The following is a 25,162-nucleotide window of genomic DNA, read 5'->3' as shown; positions in this document are numbered from 1 at the left end:
GTAGTCACAGCTCTAACCTCCAACTTGCTCACCACCCCCCAGCATCTGCCACCTGAGGCAAGTACCTCACTCTGAGGTAGATGGGCCAGACTGGGACATTTTGCCTCCTGTGCCATGGGTGCAGTGCACCCCTTCCACCATGCGGTGGACACCTGTGGTGATGATGGGGTGCACCCATGGCAACAAAGGCAGTGGCAAGGGTAGAGCAGCAGGTGGCAGAGGAGGGGCACACCTGCTCAGATATGCCACCTGAGGTGACCGCCTCACCTCGCATCATGGGCAACAGGTGGCCCTGAACTCATCAAAACCAGTGGGTTTTTTAAAAACTGGATAGCTACACAAACATTCAGAAACTGAAAATCAGAATGCAAACCCTCTTCCTTCTAATTCAGATCACAGTCCAGACTGTGTTAAGAGTGGCCACCTGACTAGTGTTTTGCCAGCCTGTCAGTTTTTCCATTGTCTAGGGTAGTTCTCAGCACAGGGTGGAAAACCTGGTCAGTGTAGGCATTTCCCTTTCCCTCTTTACCTTACAGATTAGTGGTGTGACAGCAGCGGAGAAAAGGACCACCCAGAGTCCAGGCATTCCCTCTCCCTTTTCAAGGAAATATGAAGCTGCTTTATACGGAGTCAGGCCATTGGTCTATCTAGCTCACTATTGTCAGCACTGGGTGATAGCAGCTCTTCAAGGTTTCAGGTAGCCCTTCCTGGAGATCCTTACAACCCCCCTCCAACCAGCCTTCAACCTTGGAAGGGTTAGAATTGCTCTATAAACCAACATTTAAAAAAAAAATTCAAAGCATTAATGTCAAAATTCAAGGTAGCATCTAACCATATGTTTATTTTATTTTTGTTGAAATTAAATATTAAGTTTTTTAAGAGCATGTAAAGCAGTAGTGTCATGAACTGGCAGGACAAGGGGGAAGAGGATTCCAGCGAGGGGTGTAGCTGGGACTGGGACACAGTGGGGCAAGCTGGGGATGAGGAAGGAGAGGTTGGTGTAGGAAGTATTTATGGGGTGGCGGAAGATGACGAGGGTATGGGGGTTAATGCACAGGAACCAGCAGCAGGACCCATCACCAGAGCCCTATGCCCCTGTCCCCATGAACACAGTGGGCTCTGGGGCATAGGGAGCAGTGAGAGGGGCGCTCTAGGAGGCTGAGGCAGGCAAGGGCCCACAGTCCAAACCCTGGCCATCTCTGGGAGGAGCTTGTGATTCCTCAGCTGGAGGAGGCTTGGAACATGTGAGAGTCACATGACTCACCAAGCACAGATGCTGCAATCAGCATGCAGAGTATAAAAGGACAGCAGAGCTAAGGAGCTGTGTCTGCTCAGCTGCTCATGTTGGTGGACCTCAGCTTGGATGATCCAGGGTCTGTGTGGGACTGTGCATCAGTTTGGACATGTGGATTAACCCCAGACTGGGGACTTGACATATTGACTTGCCACCAGGTTGGCCAGTGGTTCAGGACAAGTAGACAGGTAAGACATCAATGCACTAGCCAAATTAAAAGGTGGATTAAATCATTTTCACCTGGAGATGGCATTTCACCACTGGCATAGAGAAGGTCCAATCCACATTCCCCATTTGCCTAGTCTCAGTAGATTGGGGTACCCAACAAGGACCTTGGGCAGTTTCATATGGGAGTAGGTGATTCTTGAGTTACCCTTATTCCAAGCTGTTTCCTAGGTCAACATCAGCACTTGTCACTGAACCTGGAAACAGGGCACCACTTAACCTGTTACAGAACTGACAATATATATATAGCTGCTGCATTTTGAATCGCCTGAAATTTCTGATAAATTTTCAAGGGCAGCCCCATGTGCAGCACACTGCAGTAGTCAAACATGGCTGTTACTTGAGGCATGGGTGACAATGGTCACTTACAGGGTTGTTGGAAGGATGTCTGGACAAAATCCTATCTATCCCTGAAACATCTTTGCATGGTAGCATTACACCTATAGGCAGTATTTTTACAGTGCTGCTTGGTGAGAGAGTGGGAGAGGACACCTGATCTACAGCACTAAAGTGATTAGGGGAGGGGAGAAAGGCTTTGGGGAGAATCAGAAGGGAGAAAAAGATCCAGGTAGGAACTGGAATGCTTAAAGGAAAAGGTGACAACCCTGCTTAAGAGCCTTGGAAACATTAGTCCACATGCTGATGTCAAGAGACTTTACAGGGTCCATTCCAACCAGTATAGTTGGCAGGCGTCTATACACTAAGAGCCTTGTTTCAGGGACCTCACAAAGCATCTCTTGAAGAGGAAAACAAGTTGGTCTTTGTAAATAAAAGTTCATGCATTTGCGTAATGAAGTCCCTTTCCAAAACAGTGCTGAATGATACTCTTTTTCTTTTTCTTTTTGCGAGCAGACATGATGATGAGGAGTGGGGCTGAGGAGAATTAGGATGGCTAATTAACTGCGTTCAGCTGAACATTTCCCCGCAAAGTATGGTCTTGCGATTCTCCTGAACCTGATCCTTTGGTTCAAAAGAAAAGGCGCTTCAACTCCTCCCAACATTTAGAATGCCAAGAATCTCTTCTGCCTGTTGAGACTGCAAACATATTATTTTTTAATACACGTTTTCTGTGACTTGAAAGTGCTTTAAAACATTACGAGAGTCTATCTGACTCGGGAAGCTTCTTATTAATTAAATCCTGGTTGTGGGGCTTGGCAGTAGGAAGAGAGGAAGCAGTCTGACCCGTGTGTGTGTGTGTGTGTGTGTGTGTGTGTGAATGGCAAAGTTTGAGTGGGTGGCGAGGAAGGTGGAAAAGGAGTGATGATAATAACAACTTGAAGGAAGCCAGAGCTTTGAATGCAGCCTCAGTCTGTATCCTGACAGAGTGAAGATAAGGTGGCAGCACAGCTCATGGTGTTTTCCTGGAATACAATCCGCATTTTGACACTCTCTGTTTAAGCACTGCCCATCTGTATGTTATTCAGCCAGAGCCTCTAGGGAGACAGAGGAGCTACAGGCACGGAAAGGCAGCGAGCGAAAGCAAAGGCACTCCGTTTAATAAGGATCTGCTGAAGAGCTGCCTTAGAAGTGCCACCTCTGGAAGCTGGAAGTTAAAACAACTGAGGCGCCACTAAACCAAGGGGGGTGCGATTAAAGCAGGAGCAGAAATCAGTGCTCGGAAGCTGCAGGATCACTGCTGGATGTGAGGGGAGGAGATGGCTTTGATCTTGGCCTGGCCCCTGGTTTCTCCTCTATTCTTCTGCCTGGGATATGTCTCCCTCAGCTCTGCCTCAACGGAGAGCAACATTTTTCATGCTGACATTGAAGGCAGCTCAGCGGTCGGCAGCCAAGAAGACACCCTTATCAGAGGGCAGCAACAATCTGTATCTTTTCGAAGTTGGCCGCATTTTGCTGAGGTAGAGTAACTCTTCTGTCTGTTGACCTTTCTCCTTCTTTATACTGTTTCCAGCACTCCCCCTCCCCTAACCCCTTTGTGTTTTTATAGTGTCTCCATTTGGCTAAAGCGAATGTAATCCACTGGGTGTTTTGAAGTGGGAGTGTGGAGTTTTTAGGATTTTAAGGCATTTCAAGGGAAACTCTAAAAAATGCCCTTCCCCCCCCTTCCAAAATGTACATGTCATACTGCCTTCTTTGAATAGGCTGTTGTATTATAAAGTCATGCTCACTTGCTTGGATTTCATGCAAGAGCAGTAGAACGAGTCTGTCCCCCCAAAGCAGAGTTTCAGGTGGATAGATTTGTAAGTATGACAGGAGGGGGGCACTCTCAAACACAGTGTGTACAAAGTCTGGGGTGTGTTTTAGTATTTTTGACTGTGCTGATGGCCATGTGTCAATCCCATTCATTTCAGTGTGAAATCATTGATCTATGTCTGTCAGGGCCCACCTATCCTGAAAGTCCCTCTCATGTCTAATCTTGTAGTGTAGGAAAGGTATATACACTGGATGTGTTTCTCTGGATTCTCAGCTCACTTCTTTTCAGATCAGTACTTTTAAAGAAGTCCTTGCATGCTAGGAAGCTGGTTGCCAACCTATCAGAAATGCTGTGGCAGTGGATTTTATGGTTTTGCCAGGGGTTGGACTAAATAATCTTTTGAACCCCTTTCAATTCTATGATTATGTGATCACCACGTCCAGCGATCTCTTGGAGACATAGGAGCTCTGGTTATGCACACTTTTACATCCTACAAGTAAAAGTGTACACTGTATATGCACAAAGTGATACATGTTCACTGTTGCATATACTCAGTGTGAATTAGGAGCCCTGAATGTATGGGAGTCCTGTATGCACAGACCAATATTTGTATTGGGGTCTATGATTTTAAATAAACATGTGACTTGTAGGAGCATCTCTATGAGATGAAAGCCTAACGAGGGAGATGGCCACAAATCCTGTTGGTTTCAGTGGGATGTGTATGCCTCTATTAGGTTGCCATACAGGAGCCTATAGTTCCTGCATGAAATCTATATGAAATAATATGTGCAGCTAGAACTGTTTGTTGACTTGTAAGTTGCTACCACAGAATTCCATGAGGTTTCCTTCTAAGTTAGCAATGGAAAACAAGCAGCTGAGTAAACACCTGCAGAAATGAAATGAAATGAAATGAAAAGCCTAAAACACTTTTGACTTTGCCAAAAATAATGGCAATACTTTAGTGATATTTAAAAACAAAAAGCAGGAAATACTGAAGGTGCTCTCACTCTCATGTGTGTGTTTGTGTACACACATACACACTTAAAGGACTATCTAATGTGTTCATGTGTACATTCCAGAGCATCGATGTGGTTAGAGAAGTGCTGTGCATGGGCACCAGGAAGAGATATAAGGCTGGCAAACATAGGAAACAGGGCCTTGTCAGTGATGGCACTTACAGAACTCCTTCCCTCAGGAAATGGGATCAGCTCTGTCCCCATTGTCATTTGCGTTTCTTTTTCAGATTGCTTTTAATTGGCAGTGCAGATTAGGTTGCTGTTTGTTTCTTAGTAGCCCTATCTTTAATCTTTGTGCAGGAATGGAATGGAATGGAATTGTTATGATTGCTATGATTTTACTGTTTTTTATTTGTTTTAATATTGTATATGTTTTAAACTGGTTTTTTCAGGTTTTTGTATGGGAAAGTACGTATTATACAAGGTAGCTAGCAAATCCATCCACCAACACAACAGATATTGTTGGCATAATGGATTCCCGCCTGCGCACCCCCCCCCCCCCACAAAAAAACACTCTGGAGGGTGTTTCAGAGCAGTGCAGTGGTGGGGAGAGGAACAGGAGGTCTGCTCAGCTGCTGTTGGAAGCAACCTATATCAGCTCCCCAAAGGGGTGCTATCTAGATTCTTCTGGACTCCAACTCCCATCAGCACCCAATCAGCATGGTCAGTGGTCAAGGGTGATGGCAGCTGTAGCCCATCTAGAAGCACCATATAATGCCCTATATAATAAATACATCATTTGTTTTCTTGATATCTTAGATAGTTGGAACTAGTTGGTTTGGTAGCAGCTGAGTGGAACTATGTTGAAAAAACAAAAATTACAAACCAGAGAGCAGCATAACATGAGGTTATGGAATGGGAGTAAGTACCTCCTGTGGAGGTGACTCAATGTAGCAGGCAAATTAAGACACAAAAGGTCATGGGAAAGGAAGGAGTGTCTATCTTGGCACCAGATCTTGAAAATTAGCAGGGATTAGCACAGCAATGTGAATATCACAGTAATGACATGTTCCAGTTACTAGCACTACTACACATAACACTACTGATAAATGAACAGCAGTCTGGGTTGAAGCTCAACATTTTTGGTATTTAATTCATATACAGCATTTTTTTGCCTTTCCTCCAAGGAGCTTCAGCATGCATTGTTCTTCTCTGCTTATCCTCACAGCCAGCTTCTGAGGTAGGTTAGGCTGTGAGATGGTGACTTGCCCAAGGTCACCCAATGAGCATCATGCCTGAGTGGGAATTTGAACCTGGCTCTCGCTGCTTCTAATCCAGCACTCTCACCACTATGCCACACTGGCACATATAGCTGAATCAAGATTCAACTAAGGGTGAATTTATTAAAAACAAAACTGTCATTCTACTATTCCATCAGGATTTCCTTTCAGTGTGTTTTGATATGTTAATCTCAGTAAATATGCCTGTCCATCAAAATTACTCAAAGCTTACCATTTTGGGGTGGGTGGTAAGATATGGTTAACTAGAAAGTGGCCCTGTTCATGTGCTGCTGTTCCAGCTCATGGCAACAGCCTGTGTGCAGGCTCCCCTCTCTTCAGACCTTCTGCCAGTACTTGGACAACCTCAGGTACTGTAGGAGCCAGCATGCCAAGGGCAGAGTTAGCACCTATGACACTGCTATGGCTCTCCATGCCATTTGAATCATGTGGGTACTGACTTCAGGATCAGGCTACAGTTGATAAGGCTAGCCTTAGTCATTTGTAACTTGGAGAGAAGGAGTTTGGGATGTAAGGAGAGAGCGATTTCCATCCCTCCTTGTGTTTGTTGCGATCAGCACTGTTTCTTTTCCTCTGCAGTTTGGCTTCCACTAAAACATATGTAATTCGTCTCACTGGCCGCTATAGCCAAAACTAGCATAATTAATTATGTAAGTAATTTAAGTGCATTTCAAAGGAAGGAAAACGTTTTTTAAAAAACTGCAAAAAATGATGTGATTATTTACATAATGTTAGTGTACTAAAAAAACGAAACCTGCTCATATTCGCTTGCATGATCTCTGTTCCTGACCAGACAAGCATGCAAACTGTGACAATTTCTGTTCACATTTCAGTTTCTGATGGAATTGTCTGAGATGCCCTAGGAGAGAGCATAAATACAGTCCATAATGTGGTGGGGAAATTGCCTGTTTAGAAGCTTGTTGAAATTAATAGTTAAGAAATAGGATCACCACCTGCTGCTTGGTGAATCAAGTATTTGATTTAAGATCAAAATGTACTTTGTAACCTGGGTGGGACATAAATGCTAGCTTGGAGCTGAGAGTGGTCACAACCTAACCAAAATTCAAGGGGGGAACTAAACATGTGCGTTAACCTTTCCCATAATCAGTGGATTAATGAAGGAGTGGAAAGAGCATGAGATCACCTACCTCAGTGCAATCTGGGATTTCTAGCTCCACATTTTATACTGGGCTAGGTTTTACAAAACACATTTATTTTTTCCTTTAAGGGACATGGTTAGAACCATGCAGACACATCTTCTGTACTTTCTTTAACTAGATTAGCATTTACAGTGAGGAAACAGAGTATTTTTTCAGCGCTGCTTAGGAAAGATCTTCTCATGCCCGCCAGTTGTGTACCACATGTAGATGGCCCCATGGAATGTAGGCAAAGTGCTACCAAGCAGCAGGCAAGATACCTGCCAGCCATTATAGCTCAGTGGCAATTAACCATCTAGTAGGAAGGACCAATCTGAGTAGTGCAGCTGCTGTAATGCAGCAGCCTTCATTATTGTCCCACCTCGTGCATTGCACCATCTTGAATTGAGCACTGCATGCTTTTGCATCTTTGCATGGGTCACAAATTGTCTGGGGAGGCCTGTGATTGGCTGAATTCCTGAACAATGAAAGAGAGAGGACTTCCCCGCCCCTGATAAATGACTGATCCTTCTGAAAGATAGACCACAGAAAACCTCCCTACCTTTGTGTCAAGAGTTGCCATGACATCAATTGATAGCTTGGGGATCTCTGTTCATATGGTGAGACACCAAGCCATGGGTTGCAACATCTGTCCATGCCATGGGCAGCCTTTGCTCATCCAGCCAACAACTGGACTCTTATGGACAAGAAGGGGTATGAGGACTTCCTGGTCACAGCTGAGCTTTCCTGGGCAACACAGATTTACTGAGCTTTGGTGTGTTATTGTATCCTATGACTGTTATCTAGCCATAACTTCTGGCTTGCTTCTTGCTCCTGCTCTGGACTCTTCCTGATGGATGCTTCCTGTGTTGGCAGCATCTCTGCAGGGTTTCAGACACGGCATCCCCAACCCTACCTGAGATGCTGGAGATTGAACCCTGGACCTTCTGCATGCAAATAAGATGTTCTACCACTGAGCTATGGACTTTTTGTCCATATTTGTCAGGCATGATGCCTTGAGAAAGCATCCATGCAAGTTTCATGAAACATTCATGGGAAATACCCAAATTACTAGAATGGAAGAGGTAAAAAATGAGTGTAAATAAAAGTAGAACAAAACAAAGACATCTAAACTGAAAGAAGTGCAGCTTTAAAAACAAAACTATTTTTCCTTTGCACACCCCTGCACAAAAATGACTAGCTGTACTCAGCCAAGCCATTCAGGCTCGGGATTGCCCTGTATGTGAAAGTATATGAAACAAGTCATTTTATGAGCTTTATTTTTATATTTATTTATTTTACTCAGAAATCCTTCTTGATTTATTTCTTATTCCAAATATTGACTTGGGTCGGCCTCTCTCTCCTAAACAGACATAGTCTGTTAGTCATGCTCAGCAGTGCCAGTTTTTATAAAGGGTGGTTTCATGAGAACCACATAAGCAATTCATAGAATGTTCCGAGGTGGACTACAGTTTCTGAAAAACCACTAGGAAAATATGACACTATATAGTGAAGAAAAGCATATTGAATGCATACATAGGCAATTATGGCATGTCAGATGAATGCCACACACAAAAATTCCTACAATGATTTGGACATAGACTGTCCATGCTGAAAACATGTTTCATTTGAAATATCTAGTGTGGAATTCTAAACAAAATATACACCTTTATTAGCTAGAAAGGGTTGTTCTTTGATTTTAATCTTTATAATATGAGCCTGTTTGAGACAAGAAAAGCTGCAGAGAAGAGAAAGTTTAAGGAGAACAACCATTAATGTACATGTGTTTCTCTGTTCCCAATGTGATAGTTATTAGTTAAAGGTAAATAATGGGGGGAAATGCAAGAGAGGCAGAGATTGGTGGATGAGGCCTTCAAGGACATTTAAGCTGTGACCCACTCCCACAAAGATAGCTCCCCAGCTGTCTGGGAGCATGAAGGTCTCAGGAAAAGAGAGTGTCACCTTGAGGAAGAACAAAGCATTCTCTTAGAAGGGGCCCATTCCTTGAGGGACTCCTCTTGTGCTGAGGAAACTTCTCTGGAGGCTTGGAGATTGGGTGATTCAACCATTAGGAATATAAATAGTTGGCTGTGCAGTGGGCATACGGATGGCAGGGTGAATTGCCTGCCTGGTGCAAAATTTTGCTTATGTAACATGGAAGAGTTATCTGAGTAGGAGTCAGTGGTTTGTTTGTCACCAGTGACATGGGGAAATGTAGTTGTTGAGATGCTGGAAACCAAGTTCAGTTTGCTAGGTAGGAGACTGAGAGCTGAGACCTCCAATGTAGCTTTCTCTAAAATGCTACCGGTTCCACATGGAAGGTTGGCTAGACGGACTCAGGTTTGTAGTCTTAGTGTGTGGATGAGGTATTGGGAAGAGGGGGTTTGCATTTGTTAGGCACTGAGAAACATTCTGGGGCAAGCTGGGCCTGTATAAAAGGAACAGGCACCACTTGAACCAGGATGGAACCAGACTGTTGGCACATAAAATCATAAAGGTGGCAGAGCATATTTTAAACCGTTTGAAGGAGAAAGGGAGCTGACGAGCTGAGAAGGCTCCAGTTCAGAATGAATCTCCCCACCTGGGATGAAGATGATAAAGTGGATGAAAATTTAAATGGAGGTGGCAGACGACTAGGTGTTGTGAGTGTAGGGCCACAGGACAGCAATTCAGAGGGGCCAAAGCACTTCAGAACAAAATGCAAGTACCAAAGACACTTGAAGAAAGAGAATGCATGCAAGCATTATATGCTAATGCTAGAAGCTTCCGAGCCCAGATGGGTGAACAGGAATGGAAGCTTGGTCTTGGAGGGTGGTGTTGATATTTTTGGGGTATAACAGTAACCTGGTGGAATGGAGAGAACCAGTAGGACATGGTTGTCTCTGGAAATAAAGGTCAGAGAAGGTGGTGTTGCTCTGTCTGTCACAGAGAGCATTAAGTAGTAAACAGCTTGATAAAGATGTCAACCCAGTGTGCGGCAACAGTGAATAGCATTTTAGGGATAGTTAGAACATGAAATGCTATTATACAACTCAGTGGTGCTGAGCTAAATGGGTCATTGGCCTGATCTAATAGGCTCTTCTTATGTTCTTAGCTGGCTCAGCTAACCAGGTGTGCTAGGAGAAGCCAGTGCAAGGGCTTCCACCTGCCCGATGGGGTTTTCCCCAGTCTCCCCCCGTGCACACCCCCAGGCCTGTCCCAGATCTACTCAAAGCGGTCAGAAGAATGCCCAGAACGGTGCTCAGGGGAAGAGAGAAGAGGTTGTTCCATGTAGCAAGCAGGGATGCTTGTGCCGATCAGAAGAGCAGAGTGCTGAATTCATTCACCTGAGACCAAAGTAGTCAGGGATGGAGAGCAAGGTGGGAGGCAGGTAGCTTAAAGTCCACAGATTGATTTGAAACCTAGTTACAGGTCTTTAATTATATTAAATATGCCATTTATTGAAAGTGCCTACCTGCCTTTTTACATTTTCCTTCTTTTATTTCACATCAAAGCTGCTCAACATCTAATAAACTTGCATGTTTAATTAAATGCAAACCACCCAACTGTCATTTTCTATCTAGTGTGCCCCGTGAATTGATATGAGGAAAAATAACCTGTAGTGCACAACATCTGAAGCCATGAGATAAAAGGACATATTTACACCTTATATTAATTTTTTTAGCAAGGAAAGCCCCACCCCAATGCATATAAATAACAACAGAAAGACAGATTATCAACAGTGTCAAACCTTGTAGGGCACGTTGCTATGGATGGCATTTTTTTATGATAGCAAGCTTTGGAATTAAACAAATTATGAGACCAGAAATAATTTATACCCTAGAAATCTTGCAAACAGCAAGCATGTTTTTTCCCCTTTGGAGGAAAGAATGCCTTTTAAGTTATGGCTTTGTCTATCTCACTGTATATGGAAAATATGAGTGTGCACTTTTATAGAGAATGCCTAACTGCAAAGTGTTTATACTGGAATCAACCCCATCTCTAAATCACTCTCTGTTGCTGAGTGGTATTTTGTTTTGCATTTGAACTAGGAGAGGAGCAGCCATGTGGAAGCTTTGGCAACAGAAGAAAACTAGATTTTACCATAGCGATAGATGATCTGATTTAAAAGCTACCCCCAACCTATATACACACAGAGAGACTTGTGCTTTTTCCTCAACTGCTGTTCAGCTGCATTCAAGTGCTGTGACACACTTCATGGTCAGGAAACATACTTTGCTCGTAGTACAAATGATAAGCTCATGCTTAATTGATTTGAACAAAGGCAACCTTTTGCCCATTCCCAAGCAGGAAAATTTCCACTGCAGCTTTTATAGAATCCTTGTTGTCATGACCAGACCTGGCACCCATAGTCAGCCAAGTTGGGCATAGGTTGAACGCCCCGGGGGATCAGAAAGGGCTCCTTACCAACCTGACCAAGGAATGTTGACTCTCACCATCCTTCTCACTGAGCCACAGTATGGCTTTTTTTGACATTGGTGTGTGGTAGTGCTGCTTTTGAATGGGAGCAAAACTTGTTTTCCTCTGTGGTTGCTGCCTGTCACCTTAATATAACTAAAATGTTGGACACTGCATTTTGGATAAATTAAGATGGCGGGTAGCCACTACTGATGGGTACCAACTTTGGCTCACATTCAAAAGCTTTACTGCCCACCTGCCCACTGTGCTAAAATGCCATCTGGGGTGGGACAGCAGAGAAGGCGGTGAGTGGTGTTGTTGTTACTGCTTTGGCAGCAGCAAAGAAAGTATTATGGCTACAAGCATACCCTCCAACATTTCTCCGATAAAAATAGGGACGTCCCATTCCATAATGATAATTTTAGTATTTACACCCCACACATCTTACCGGGTTGCCCCAGCCACTTTGGGCAGCTTCCAACATACATAAAAACATAATCATTTTTTTAAAAAAACCATTCCCTATAAAGGATTGCCTTCAAATGGCTCGGGGGTCAGATAACTCCATATCCTCCAAAATTTCTCCAATAAAAATAGGGACATCCGGTAGAAAAGTGGGACATTCCGGGATCAAATTAGAAACCAGGATGGCTTCTCTAAATCAGAGACATGCATGGAAAATAGGGACACTTGGAGGGTCTATACATATGTGCATGTTGGAGTGTGGTGGGCCCATTGGCAGCATTGTGCCTAAAGTTGGGCATCAGCTCTGCTCGTGTGGATAGACTGAACATGTCAGGGAAGAAGCACGATTGTGGTGGCAGACCTTTCTCCTGTCCTTAACATGTTCACCAATTCTTTTCAACAGAGCCTATGAACATAAAAGCTCTGTGCACCATTGAGAATCCAGGTTTTCCTGGTTCCAAGATTATGCAAATGTGTTCATACAATTTTTGTATGGGTATAGGATATGTACAGGAAACCCAAAGAGCTACCTGTTTAGGTATTAGATGATTCATTATTAATTTTAATAATGGAGATTTGTTTGACATGTGAGTGTTTGGTTATTTCCGTTCTTCATTGTAATTGTAATGAAGTTCATAATATGGGCAGCATTCGCCCAACCCCAAGGGCTACCTCTTGCACAATGGGGCTTCCCTCCTCTCTTCTTCCTGAGCACCTTCACACCCCTTGGGGGATTGTGAGTACCCCCAGAACAGCACACAGGGTGAAGGTTTTGTTCAGTCTCACAAGCTGATAAGCTTGCACAGATGGAACGTTTAATATAGTGTGGTGTTGATTTCCACCCTATGATTATTTGGAATGTCCTGAAGTTGTAAGATATGCCTTTTGTATTCCAGTAAAATGGGTCTGATAAAGTAGATTAATAGGTTAATAACCATGAATGCCATTTCACTGGACAGGCTAAGAGTTTGCCTATCTAGTGATTCAGTATTCATGGTTACTAATGAATATTTAAACTAAATTATGTGCATTATCATTTAACAAGTTCACTCCTGTTAGACCATTAATCCAGATTCTAAAATTACTTGCCTGAACCACTGGGTGTGTTTAATCATTCCACATAGTGCATTGCACACTGCAGCTGTGAAACAGTAGTAATTTTCATCACCATCAATATACATATTGTGGGATTGTGTTTATTCAGAAAGTACTGGCTTATTTACATTTGACTTTTCATAACTGAATCTAATGCAGTAAACTGGTTAGTGAGAAAAGGGGGGAAAGGTCTCTAGACAAAAGATATTAGGCACCGGCTGTTCATAATAATAATAAAACACTTTCCAAAGGAAAACTTGGGGCCTCTCTGATGATGAGCCAAGTACAAACAATGTAATTGCGTCAGAAGCAATGAGGTTAGAAATGTGAAATGACATCCAAGCTCTTTTCATCAACAAGGAAAACATTCAATTTAGACAGGGCTGAAAGGTAACCTATAAATAACAAATGTGAATTGCCTGAAATAGAATGGTGAGAAAGTGAAGACTGGAGTTTAATGCTTCACCACCCTGAGCTATGGGGCCTTCCTCTACCTAACAGACCATAACAACAAACAAGCCTCATCACTGCCATGGATGGTTTGGTTACAAGGCGTTGCTTTATGGGTCAATTTTGGGGGCCTGTTCCTCTGCAGTAATTTCCCCATAGCCACCTTCCTTTTGCAGTCTTTAAAGTCAATGCGAGCATGATTCCTCAGAGCAGAACTTATTCATTTACTTCAGTGGTTATGTAAAGTATCTTGGGAAAAATACCATTTAACAAACTTCCATAGCCACAGCAGAAGTAAACTGGTTATTATTTAAAAGGCATGAGTGTCTTGTGCACATACCAAAAAAAAATATGCTAGAAGAATACCATATAAGCAGGAATAATAATCAGTTCTCCTTCTTCCTTGAAAGGACTTGTGTATGACTAAAGTAGGCATGGTTCGATATTATTTTTATTCCAGAACTTTCAGTATTATATATGACTTTTGTTCTTGATTATTTTTTCTTACTTTCTTTGGTTAACTGGGCTATGGCAGTGAGATAATGTAGCTTGTCTTTTAGTACCCAAGGCAGACTACACAGGAACTGTTCATTGAGCACCAAATAAGACAAACCCCCATTCATAAGAGCATAGGGGTCCTGGTGGATCAGGCCAATGGCCCATCTAGTCCTGCATCCTGGTCTCACAGTGGCCAACCAGATGCTTATGGGAAGCCCAGAGGCAGAACCTGAGCAAAATAGCACTCTCCCCACCTGTGACTGGTAAAACATAGCTGTCATGAATATGTCCTGTCCACCATTGAGCAACATATATATCAAGACAATGTTAGAGTTAGATCAGGAATGTGAAACCAGCATATAATGGGTATACAGAATAAATTCTAGTTGTACATAAAAGGAAAAATTTGATAGAAACATCATTATGAAATGTAAAGTTGTAATGGTTGGAGATGCTATTGTGAAAAAAATGAAGGAATGCTTTGAAGATTGATGAACAGAATATAGAAGTGCTGGCAGATGTTCATCCAGATGTTTTGAGGTGGAGGAGAGCTCTGTGTCCTAGGGAAGAATGTATTTGATACAGATGGATCGTCCCTTTTAGGTTCCATGTATTTATGGTAAAGAATGGGTTGCTGTACATAATATCAATGAGGAACGACCACTTCTTAAAACAAATAAGCAACAGCATGCAGAAAATAAGTGGTTAAAAGGAGTTAAGATCAGGCTGAGACTGTGCCTTCAGTTTGGCAGTCCCTGCCCTGTAGAACTCCCTGCCAGTTAAGGTTTGGCAGAAATTATTCCTCCCTTCTTTTAGACATAACCTAAAAACTGTGTTACTCAGATGGGCCTTTGCAATGTGAATACCAACCAGTACAAATTGTTTACTAATCTTTTTTGCTAATATTTTTCTCTTCTTGTAATTTTAAGCAGTATACTGCCTGACTATATTGTTTTGAAAGTGCAGTCTATAAATATTTTTATAAATTAATATGTGTAGGATGCATGAATGTATGGTTAAAAAGAAAGAAAGAATAGAGGAGCAACAGAGGCATTGAAATTTAAGCCACAAGATGAAGAAATATCAGAACAGTTGGGAGTAGTTATTATAGCTCTTGTTGTTTTGCAAACTGTTTCCCATCAATCTCCTGAAGAACTGAGTCTTTGTGTTTGTGTTTGCAAAACTGCACTTCTGGACTCAGTGTACTGGTTGGAATTTGAGACAGCTGCTACTTTGGTCAAGATGTGATGGAATTTTGAAATGGTGCAGCATCCATGAGAATAACAAGAAAGGCACACACAACACAAACAATTCATATCCTATAAGAAATGCTAAGAAGTCTCCATTTTTTTCTTTTTTACAAAAAGCGTTTGATGCTGTCCAGAGCATGAACTTTGTGGTTAGTTAGTCCTTTCTGACCAATAGTTTTGGGTCAATGCCACACCAAGATAACTTTGGAACTTTCATTTAATTTGGCACATTGAGGATTATATGATGACCTCACAACCACCATCTTCCCAGTGGTGGGAGAAACCCCAAAATGAAATAAGCATGAATGATGCTATGGTGGTGTGGGGAGTATGAAGCCACCCTCCCAACAGTGGCATCAATGTTGTCGTTTACTGAGACACTGCAACAACGTTGAGGCTCAGTGGGCACACTGATAGATGCTCCAATCTGGTACTCCACCAGTGGGCACCCACACAGGCCTGTCCTCCCCCTGCTCTCCTCCCTTCCCCCCCCTCTCTCTCACACCGTGCCAGTTGTTCCTGATAATAATGACATTGTTCCAGTCCATTGTCTTAAATCTGGCCATGTAATTAGACCTTCAGAGCATCCTCCATGATGTGGAAGATCTAGAGACCAGTAGAAGAAAGTTTCATTGTCTATGTGGACAATCAAGTTCAGGTCACTGAGATGTCAAAAAAAAAAAAAATAACCCTTCAGTACAGCAAATGTGTCAATGGTTATATGAAAAATCTGTGTGGTCATCATGGGTGGTACTAAGATTGATATATTACTGCATGTCCCTGGTGATAAAGTAATGCAGCCAGTTCCTTCCAGATCCCTAATACTGCAGTTGCCTCATAACTATGCTCTACTAAGTATTGTAGTTAGTGAGCTGCTTTATTACTGTAGTGACCTTCTTGTACTGTTACATGCATTTCTTTTCTTGCATGTATTTTTAACTTTCAAAATGAAATTTCATGGTGAAAATTGGTGGTTACCAAAGTACAGTGTGGCAAAACTGCCCAAATCATGTATGCTGTAGTTTAAGAACTGATATGTGTCCTCCAGAAAGAAAGAAATAAGGTTATCTGTATTTCCCCAGTGGAAGGTACCAAAGCCTCAAATGTGGCATTACTGAAATATTGTAGCAATGAAGAACCTCAAGAAGAAACTCTTATGAGAACAAGGTATCATAAGGCTACTTACATGTTACACTGAACATAGGTGCAAGCGTTTCACAGATGTACATTTAAAGAGTGCACAGCTCAACTATCATGTACCCTATCCACTCCCTGATTGTGAATAACTGTACAAGTGTACAGGTGAACTACCTATGTACACAAATTGTGCACTCATTGAATGTGATGTGTGTGTTTATCTATCTCTCTATATATCACTTTAATAATCTCACAATGATGTTCCAGTAACCTGTTTGATATACTTTGTTAAGCACTGCTGATGTTGTAGTTTAAAGATGAGACACATTCTTTGTGGCTGCAAATCTCATTTCTGGGCATGGAAGTTCAAGCAGAATGAATGAATTAATTTCACAAAAGTTATTCCACAATTAAAGTCAGACATTCCCATAAACCTTATGTTGATGGGATTAGTTGTCTAGTTTAGACCAGGTGTTGTGGTATGGAATAAAGAACAGAAAATCATGTTTGAGAAGCGAAGCCCCTTTACATATATCATGGCAAAAGCAGAAATCAAGAAACAGAACACCAGAAGCATTTTGAGGAAGAAGGTAGACAATGTATCAGGAAATGCTTTGCTCCCCACATTTTAGAACCCTGATTTTCCATGGATACAAAAGGCTCCCTGCTTCCACATGTTGAAAGGTAACACAAATTGAGCAGAGGGGATGCAGAGCTAGCATGCTCATCCCCACGGACTACTAACAGCAACAACTGAAGAGGCTTTAAGTTGTTATGTTATCTGGTTACCGTTTAATTGCTGCTGGAATTGGGCTAGGGTGTGGGTGGGTGGGTGGGTGTGGGTGTAATTTAAGATTAATTCCAGTATTGTTCATAGAATGGGCTTTATTCCAGCCTCCAAATCTGGATATAATTAGTACATCCCTTGTACTGCGCACTCCACTGTCTCTCAAGACAGATGGATGCCAACAAAAATGTACTGAAGGCACAACCTTCTTACACGTGCTGTTGCATTATTATCATTTTAAATATGATGTATCAATAAATTGTTGCTGGCACTGGGAGCCCCACAAGGGTGCACCTCTGCCGCTTTAACACGAAGTGGACACAATGGGTGGGGAAAGCCTGAGCTGAGAATTGAATTTAGAACTGCTTGCACTGACCTTACCATAAAGTGAGCATTTTATCACTTACTATACAATGCAATGTAAGAGAGCCGATGTTCAAAATCTTTTTCACAGAACAAAGGGGGATGGGAGGAATTCCCCCCCCCCTTTGCCTTTGGGAAGGAAATGTGCTTGGCTTATGATTTGTTTGAAAGAACCAAAAGAAAAAGTATCTTAATAAGCTAGTCATGTTACCATAAAAGTAGATATGCAGAGGAAAAAGCTTTTCTTTCCATTACACAGAGTATTTCTTTTCCAACAAAATAGAAAGCAGCTGCTATGTCTTATTCCTTTGAATCCATTTAGTCATTTAGAGTTCTGAGCTTTAATTGACTCAAAATGGAGAGAATTTCTCCTGGGGCGGAATTAGAATATAGAAACTTTGTGGTGCATTCATATGGGGGTCTTCCAATGATAGCAAAGGTTCCCTCTGTGAAGTGCTTGATCTTGCCCCACCAACTGTGAGATGTTTGTGTGCATGTGGATAAGGATTACGTGCCATTGGCTCTATGGTGGTCATGTTCATTCTTCACCAATGTGGTGCTGTCCAGGTGCTGTTAAACTACAACTCCTGTCATCCCTGACTATTGGTCACGCTGGCTGGGACTGGTGGGATTTGCAGTTGAACAAGATCTGGACATTGGCTTTGTTGTTGTTCAGTCATTCAGTCATGTCCGACTCTTCGTGACCCCATGGACCAGAGCACGCCAGGCACTCCTATTCTCCACTGCCTCCCGCAGTTTGGCCAAACTCATGCTAGTCACTTCGAGAACACTGTCCAACCATCTCATCCTCTGTCATCTCCTTCTCCTTGTGCCCTCCATCTTTGGCTACCCCTGCACTAATGACTTATCTGAAAATGATATTTTGTTCCCTTCTATCGTTTTACCAAAAGGTAACTGAAGCATATACCCTGAGCCTGTTTTTCATTTTACTAGCCGATTTATTACATGGGTTAAATGCTTACAAGGAGCTCAGAGTAGCTTTCATAAGGTCCTCGGGCAGCTTCCCAAGCCAGATTTCATTAGTTTCAACAGTAGAACTGGATGAGATGCATTCCAATTTTTAAAAGCAATTTCTAACATCAATTTAATAGCATAAGAACATAAGAAAAGCCCTGTTGGATCAGGCAAAAGTCCCATCTAGTCCAGTATCCTGTTCTCACAGTGGCCAACCAGATGTTCCTAGGAAGCAGGAGCTGCTGTATAGTAGTGCTGTCCCTACTTGCAGTTCCCAGAAGCTGGTATTCAGTGGAAATTAAATTACTAGAATTAAAGAAGGTTCTATTGGGGGTAACCACAGTCAGCCACCAGCATGCATCTCTATAATATAACATGAAGTACCATTTCAAGAACCCTGGCTCAGGTGTATTCATCCCACAGGAAAAATACTACCAAACCATGTGCTCATGGTGGTGATCTGCTTACCCTTTGTTCAGTGATAAAACAGAAGGACCAAGGAATGTGTTCTTTGAACTTTCTACTGTGTGATCTGCCCTGAAGAGGAGGAGCATGCTGGCAGAATTTATAGGAAGGAGATGCAATTGGTTTCATATATTTCATATATGTTTCATACATTATTTCATATACAGTGGTACCTCGGGTTACAGAAGCTTCAGGTTACAGACGCTTCAGGTTACAGACTCTGCTAACCCAGAAATAGTATCTCGGGTTAAGAACTTTGCTTCAGGATGAGAACAGAAATCGGGCAGTGGGAGGCCCCATTAGCTAAAGTGGTGCTTCAGGTTAAGAACGGTTTCAGGTTAAGAACGGACCTCCGGAATGAATTAAGTACGTAACCAGAGGTACCACTGTATTTTGCTAGAGGCTGTAGCCCAAACAGAAAATATAGTTTGTATAAAGTTAATGCAAAGCCAAGCCTTACATAACAGAAGTCCTATGGATGCTGCTCTTCCAGGGTTCCACTCAGTGTGGCCCTAGTAGGCTTAGACTGGAGGCGAACATGTTAGAGCAAGTGATGGCAAGGCTATGTCCCATGCCAGCCCGTCCCACAGCTTTCTGCTATAGCTTCCATGGCCAACAACAATTTTTACAGCTTGAGCAATACTGCTTTTAAGCAGTATCTTTCGGGGCTCTTCACTTTAGCTCAAGAGGCTGAGACAGGGATTCAGAGCTGACGACAGGTTTGTTTGACTTGAAGTGACACATATAATGTTTGCAGGCATATATAATGGCTCAATATCTTACCGTTGAACAAAATGTGCTTTTTATTGTCAGTTTGAGAATGTCATCTATTTTAATGGCTAGTTCTGAGCAGTATGTGATTTTATTGTGCATATCAACTCAGAAGTAATCTCACTGAACTGAATGGAGCCATTCAAGCCCAGGATAAAACACAGTACTGCAAGAGCGCTCTGGATGTGTGTTGTAACTTCTGTAGAGACCAACTAAGTTTGTTCTTGGTATGAGCTTTCTAAGGTGCTACTGGAAAGAATTTTGTTGTTGTTGTTGTTGTTGTAACTTCTGTAAGTTAGACTCACCTTTCATTTCAGGTGCAACAAGCGAAGGGTAAACAAAAACAGCACTGCTGCATTACTGCAATAAGTTGATGTTGTCAGATAGTATGGTTGGGGTAGAAGTTCAATGCACTTCACATTTAAAGGCAAACTTACTGTTATGTACTGAGTTGAATAGGATCCAAACTGCAGCAGGCTGATTGGTCCTAGAACAATAGGATTGAGATTGCAGCAGTCTGACTGGTCCCAGAACAATAGGATTGAGATTGCAGCAGTCTGACTGGTCCCAGAACAATAGGATTGAGATTGCAGCAGTCTGATTGGTCTGCAGGAGCCACCCAATCCAGCTCCAGGTGGAAGTGAATCCGCATTCCGATTGGCATACAGGAGTATCCCGGAATTAGCCAATCACGTGGGGCCCATTGTGTAAATAGTGTATATAAAGCAAACATTTTGGGGGAACTGCATCCCTCACTACTATGAGCTGAATAAAGAGCATGAAATTCACACTGGACTCCGAGTATCTTTCACTGGCGACGAAGGTGGGATCCCGCTGAGCTGACTGCCACACACAGCACCGCAGCAACGCCACCTGCCGCACAGCTGCCTCGCACCGTGTATCCAGGCTTCAGCTCCGGGTCCCAAGGAACTCAAGATGGCAACGGACAGCAGCTTCTCGCCGTTCAACCCAGCATCAGGAGACTGGGAAGGATACGCCACCCGTTTCACCTTTCTTCTAGAAGCTAAAGGGGTTACCAACGATGCCAAGAAGAGGGCGATATTCTTCAGCGTCTGCGGAGAGGAGACATTCGAAATCGCCCGGGCTCTCCTTGCGCCTGATGATGTAGCTACTGTTCCTTACAAAACAGTAATGGAACGGCTGAAGGGGCACTTCTCGCCACAGCCCTCGGTGGTGGCTCGTCGAAATGCCTTCTATGCAAAGCGGCAAGCCCCTGGGGAAACCATAACGGGGTTTGTGACCTCCCTCCGCCAAGCCGCTCGGTTCTGCAACTTCTCAGAGTTGGAGAACATGTTGCGTGACCGCCTCGTCGGTGGCCTGAGGGATGAGAAGCTGCAACGACGCCTCTATGCCAAGAAGGACCTAACGTTCCAGGTCGCTCTGGAGGAGGCCCTGGCAACAGAAGCCGCCGAGAGGTCGATGCAAGAAGCACGGCCGAGCGTGCCGTCCCAACCAAGGGTCCACCAGGAGGACCTCATCGACGATTCAGGATCAGACAGGGAGGAGGTGCACAGAGTACAGCAGCGCACTCAAGCCGTGCACACACCACAGCTGCCTCGACCAGAAGGAGGGAACTGCGCAAGCTGCGGGGAGAATCACGAGAGGAGGACCTGCCGTTTCCGCAATGTCGAGTGCAGGCAGTGCAGAAAATCAGGCCACATCGCCCGGGTGTGTCGGGCTCGGCCCATCCGACGCCCGGCATCAGATGACCGCCCCAAGAGCCCCAGGTCCCGGGGCCCAACGCACCAAGGCTACTCGACGGAGACCACGGACTACCAGGTATACCAGTTGCCCCACCCCAACATAGAGAAAATTTATGTAGAGTTACAGATAGAGGGGGCCCCGTGCCGCATGGAGCTGGACACAGGTTCAACCCTATCCATAATCTCGGCACGGACTTTAAGGAAACTGTGCCCTAGTGGGGGGCCCAAACTCAGGCCAGCCCCATTCACCCTCCGGGACTTCCAGAAACGTAAGGTCCCCACAATGGGGGTGGGGACCTTCAGGGTGCAATATCGAGGGCGGACGCGGCAACTGGACTTGCTCGTGGTCAAGGGCTCCTACGTTAGCTTACTGGGATTGGCATGGTTTGGACCACTGGGGCTAGCCGTCACCGGGGTGAACCGCACTAGCTTACAAGTGGATGTGGACGCCATATGCAAGGAGTTTCCGGCGGTTTTCGATGGGAAATTGGGACAGTATACGGGCCCCCCTATTGCCCTACAGCTGGACCCCGCAGTACGACCTATCAGGCTCAAGGCCCGCCGGGTCCCGTTCGCCCTGAAACCCCGTATAGACGAGGAATTGGACCGGCTCGTGGAGCAAGGAGTGCTGGAGCCTGTGCCTAATGCCACCTGGGAAACCCCGATCGTCACACCCGTCAAGCCTAATGGTTCGGTCTGCATCTGCGCAGACTACAAATGTACCATAAACAAGGCCCTCATGGCCCACACATACCCAGTGCCAGTGGTCAGCCATGTCCTCGCCACCCTGGCTGGGTCAAAAATTTTTGGCAAGCTGGACTTGGCCCAAGCCTATCAACAGCTGCCAGTAGATGAAGCCACAGCAGAGGCACAGACGATTGTGACGCACAGGGGAGCGTTCAAGGTAAAGCGGCTGCAATCCGGCGACGATTCCCAGGAGAAAACCAGGAGGAGGACAGGTCAGAGGAGTCCCAAGGGAACAGTGGGGCATTGAGACCCGTAGAGCAGGAGGGGCTGGCAGGGGAGGCAGAATCAGTAAATACTGAGAGGACCCGCGAGGCCGAAAGGGCACCGGAACCAGAGCCACGACAGAGCGAGCTGGTTGCGCCAGACCAAACAGCCCCATCACAACCAGCAGCCTCGGAACACGAGCCAGAACCAGAACCCCTGACCAGGGAACAGCCCAGGCCGCAACGCACACGTAGGCGACCAGCGTACCTTGAGGACTATGGATGCAACCTCCCAGGCACTACTGGAACTTAGAGGGGAGGGGTGTTATGTACTGAGTTGAATAGGATCCAAACTGCAGCAGGCTGATTGGTCCTAGAACAATAGGATTGAGATTGCAGCAGTCTGACTGGTCCCAGAACAATAGGATTGAGATTGCAGCAGTCTGACTGGTCCCAGAACAATAGGATTGAGATTGCAGCAGTCTGATTGGTCTGCAGGAGCCACCCAATCCAGCTCCAGGTGGAAGTGAATCCGCATTCCGATTGGCATACAGGAGTATCCCGGAATTAGCCAATCACGTGGGGCCCATTGTGTATATAGTGTATATAAAGCAAACATTTGGGGGGAACTGCATTCCTCACTACTATGAGCTGAATAAAGAGCATGAAATTCACACTGGACTCCGAGTATCTTTCACTTACCTTTCTGGTAGTATATATAATTTGCATATCTAGTAATTCTTTGGTACTGTGCTCATGATGCTTAAGTAGATCTGAACTGAAGTTTCTCAAACTACATTCTTCTGAGAAAATGTTTTTTCTCTTTTTTTCTACTCCCCTCTCCCCAAAAAGGTTGCTTTGCATTCCCCCCCCCCAAGTATTTTCCACCATTTTTTCAAAATTGTGATGGCTGCCATTTTTCCCCCACAGTGCCCCAGAATGATGCCAAATCACTTGCAGCTGCAGCAGCAATAAATAAATAAATAAAGGCAAAAAGCTATAGGAAAGAAAGAAAGAAAAGCTATGCTACTGCCACTTGTAATGGGGAATCTGATAGGGCAGGGATAGTCAGTGTGGTGACATCTAGAGATGATGCTGAACTTCAACTCCCATCAGCCCCAGCCAGCATAGCCAATGGTCAGGGATGATGGGCATCACATTGGCTACCCCCTTGTTAGGCCATAAGGCACTGTTAGTCCTTTGTCACACTTTGCGTTTCTTTTTTTAAAAAAAAAAACTTTCCAGTTCACACACATCCTGTTTTATGCTGAAGTTTGCTTTGACCATGACACTTCCTTTCCTTTTTATATCATGTTTTGTTATCTCTATGCTGACAGCTTTACTCTACTATGCCATTAATACTGGCTAATGCAGGATAAAGAAGCTAAAAGGGAAAAGGAAGTAATATCACTTATTGTCTGATTTAGGCATAGCAAAATGCCTAAAGGAAGACAACAATCATTGCTTTGGCATTATGGGACTGCAGATGTATTCTGTCTTCAAAAAAAAATATGCAGGTGTTTCTGTGTTTCTGGGATTAGTAAAACAACTGTTGAATAAACATGCTCTCTCATTTGTAGACTGGAGAAAGAATTCCACCCCCACCCCCCGGGCTTGAACCGACCTCCAGAGCCAATAAGTGTTTTAATCCTAAAGAAACAATTGAAATATAGGCTTGATATTTCAGCCCACCAACTGTTTCCCAAGTTCAGATACAGGCCAGGGAATGGAGAGGTGGGTTAATTGTTGTCCATGCAATGAAGAAAGCCAAGGGCAGTTTGCCAGATTGATTCCTTTCCAGTCCTGCATACACACATCAATCAGTTCTTTTATGCACCAAGGAACATTAAGTAACGCAAATCATTCGGCCAGCCAGATGCTCTGATGATGAGCTTTTTTAGTACTAGAGGCGTTATGGAACATCCCTGGTTTGTCTCAAGAAATAAAGATGAAGATAATGACGATAGTAGCCACAGAGAAAGATAGCATTCTGGACCTGATACTGTATTCAGAACTCAATAAGCTTCAATATAACTCTTATGCTTTCATCTGTTGCAAGTAAAGAGCCATACTCCTTGTGGTCAGTAGTCAATACAACAACATCTAGAGCAGGTCTGGGGAATCTGTGGCCCTCCATATATTGTTGGACTACAATATCCATGGCCATCACGCATCCTGACAGGGACTAATGGAAGTTAGACTGTGTACACATTACCAGCTTAAATGGCAACAGGGTGGTTCTTTTTCTCAATTTCAATTAAAGCTTGTTTGGAGTGGGGGTGATGATCCAAAGTACAGTATTTCATAAGAAATGGCAGGATAGATATGGATTGTGGCTCATGTTTTGTGTGTGTGTGTGTTGCTTTCCAAACCAGCAATCGGAGCACACTAGATGCAGAGTAAACAGGAGTGTGTACACAGCCTAAGACTACAATAACATCTGGAAGACCACATGCTCCCCATTCCTGATATACAAAGAGAGAGAAAGAGAGACTCAAGAGAGCTGATAATTTGTGTGTATTATCCTAAACAGCTCTATGCCTGTATTCATGGGTTTTATTGGTTATAATATAATGTCACCGCCCAACCCCTGAAGTCAGTTCATCCCATGGTATTTTCCTTCACAACCTGCTAAACTGTAAAGATCACCTGAAAGCTATTATTAATGGATACAAATAGCCTACATTCAGATTAGCTCTGCACCCCTGGCTTGTCACTTTCCATATCTTCTCCCATTGTATCCTTATTTACATGATACTGAATCTGAAAGCCT

At 43.8% G+C, this 25,162-nt stretch overlaps 1 protein-coding gene across 1 annotated transcript in view; it reads left to right on the top strand.

Moving 5' to 3' along the window:
• The first annotated feature begins 2,777 nt into the window (after positions 1 to 2,777).
• The window catches only part of LAMA4 (laminin subunit alpha 4), a 76,416-nt gene continuing 54,031 nt past the window's right edge, over positions 2,778 to 25,162 (top strand). The window contains exon 1 of the mRNA XM_033143629.1: positions 2,778 to 3,375. Within this exon, the coding sequence (XP_032999520.1) occupies positions 3,175 to 3,375 (201 nt within the window). The 5' untranslated portion in view covers positions 2,778 to 3,174. The remainder of the gene's footprint in view (positions 3,376 to 25,162) is intronic.

This window comes from Lacerta agilis, chromosome 3, assembly GCF_009819535.1.
Source record: "Lacerta agilis isolate rLacAgi1 chromosome 3, rLacAgi1.pri, whole genome shotgun sequence".
Taxonomy (NCBI): domain Eukaryota; kingdom Metazoa; phylum Chordata; class Lepidosauria; order Squamata; family Lacertidae; genus Lacerta; species Lacerta agilis.
Note: the sequence above shows the minus strand (reverse complement) of the source record. Positions and strands in the feature narration are given on the sequence as shown.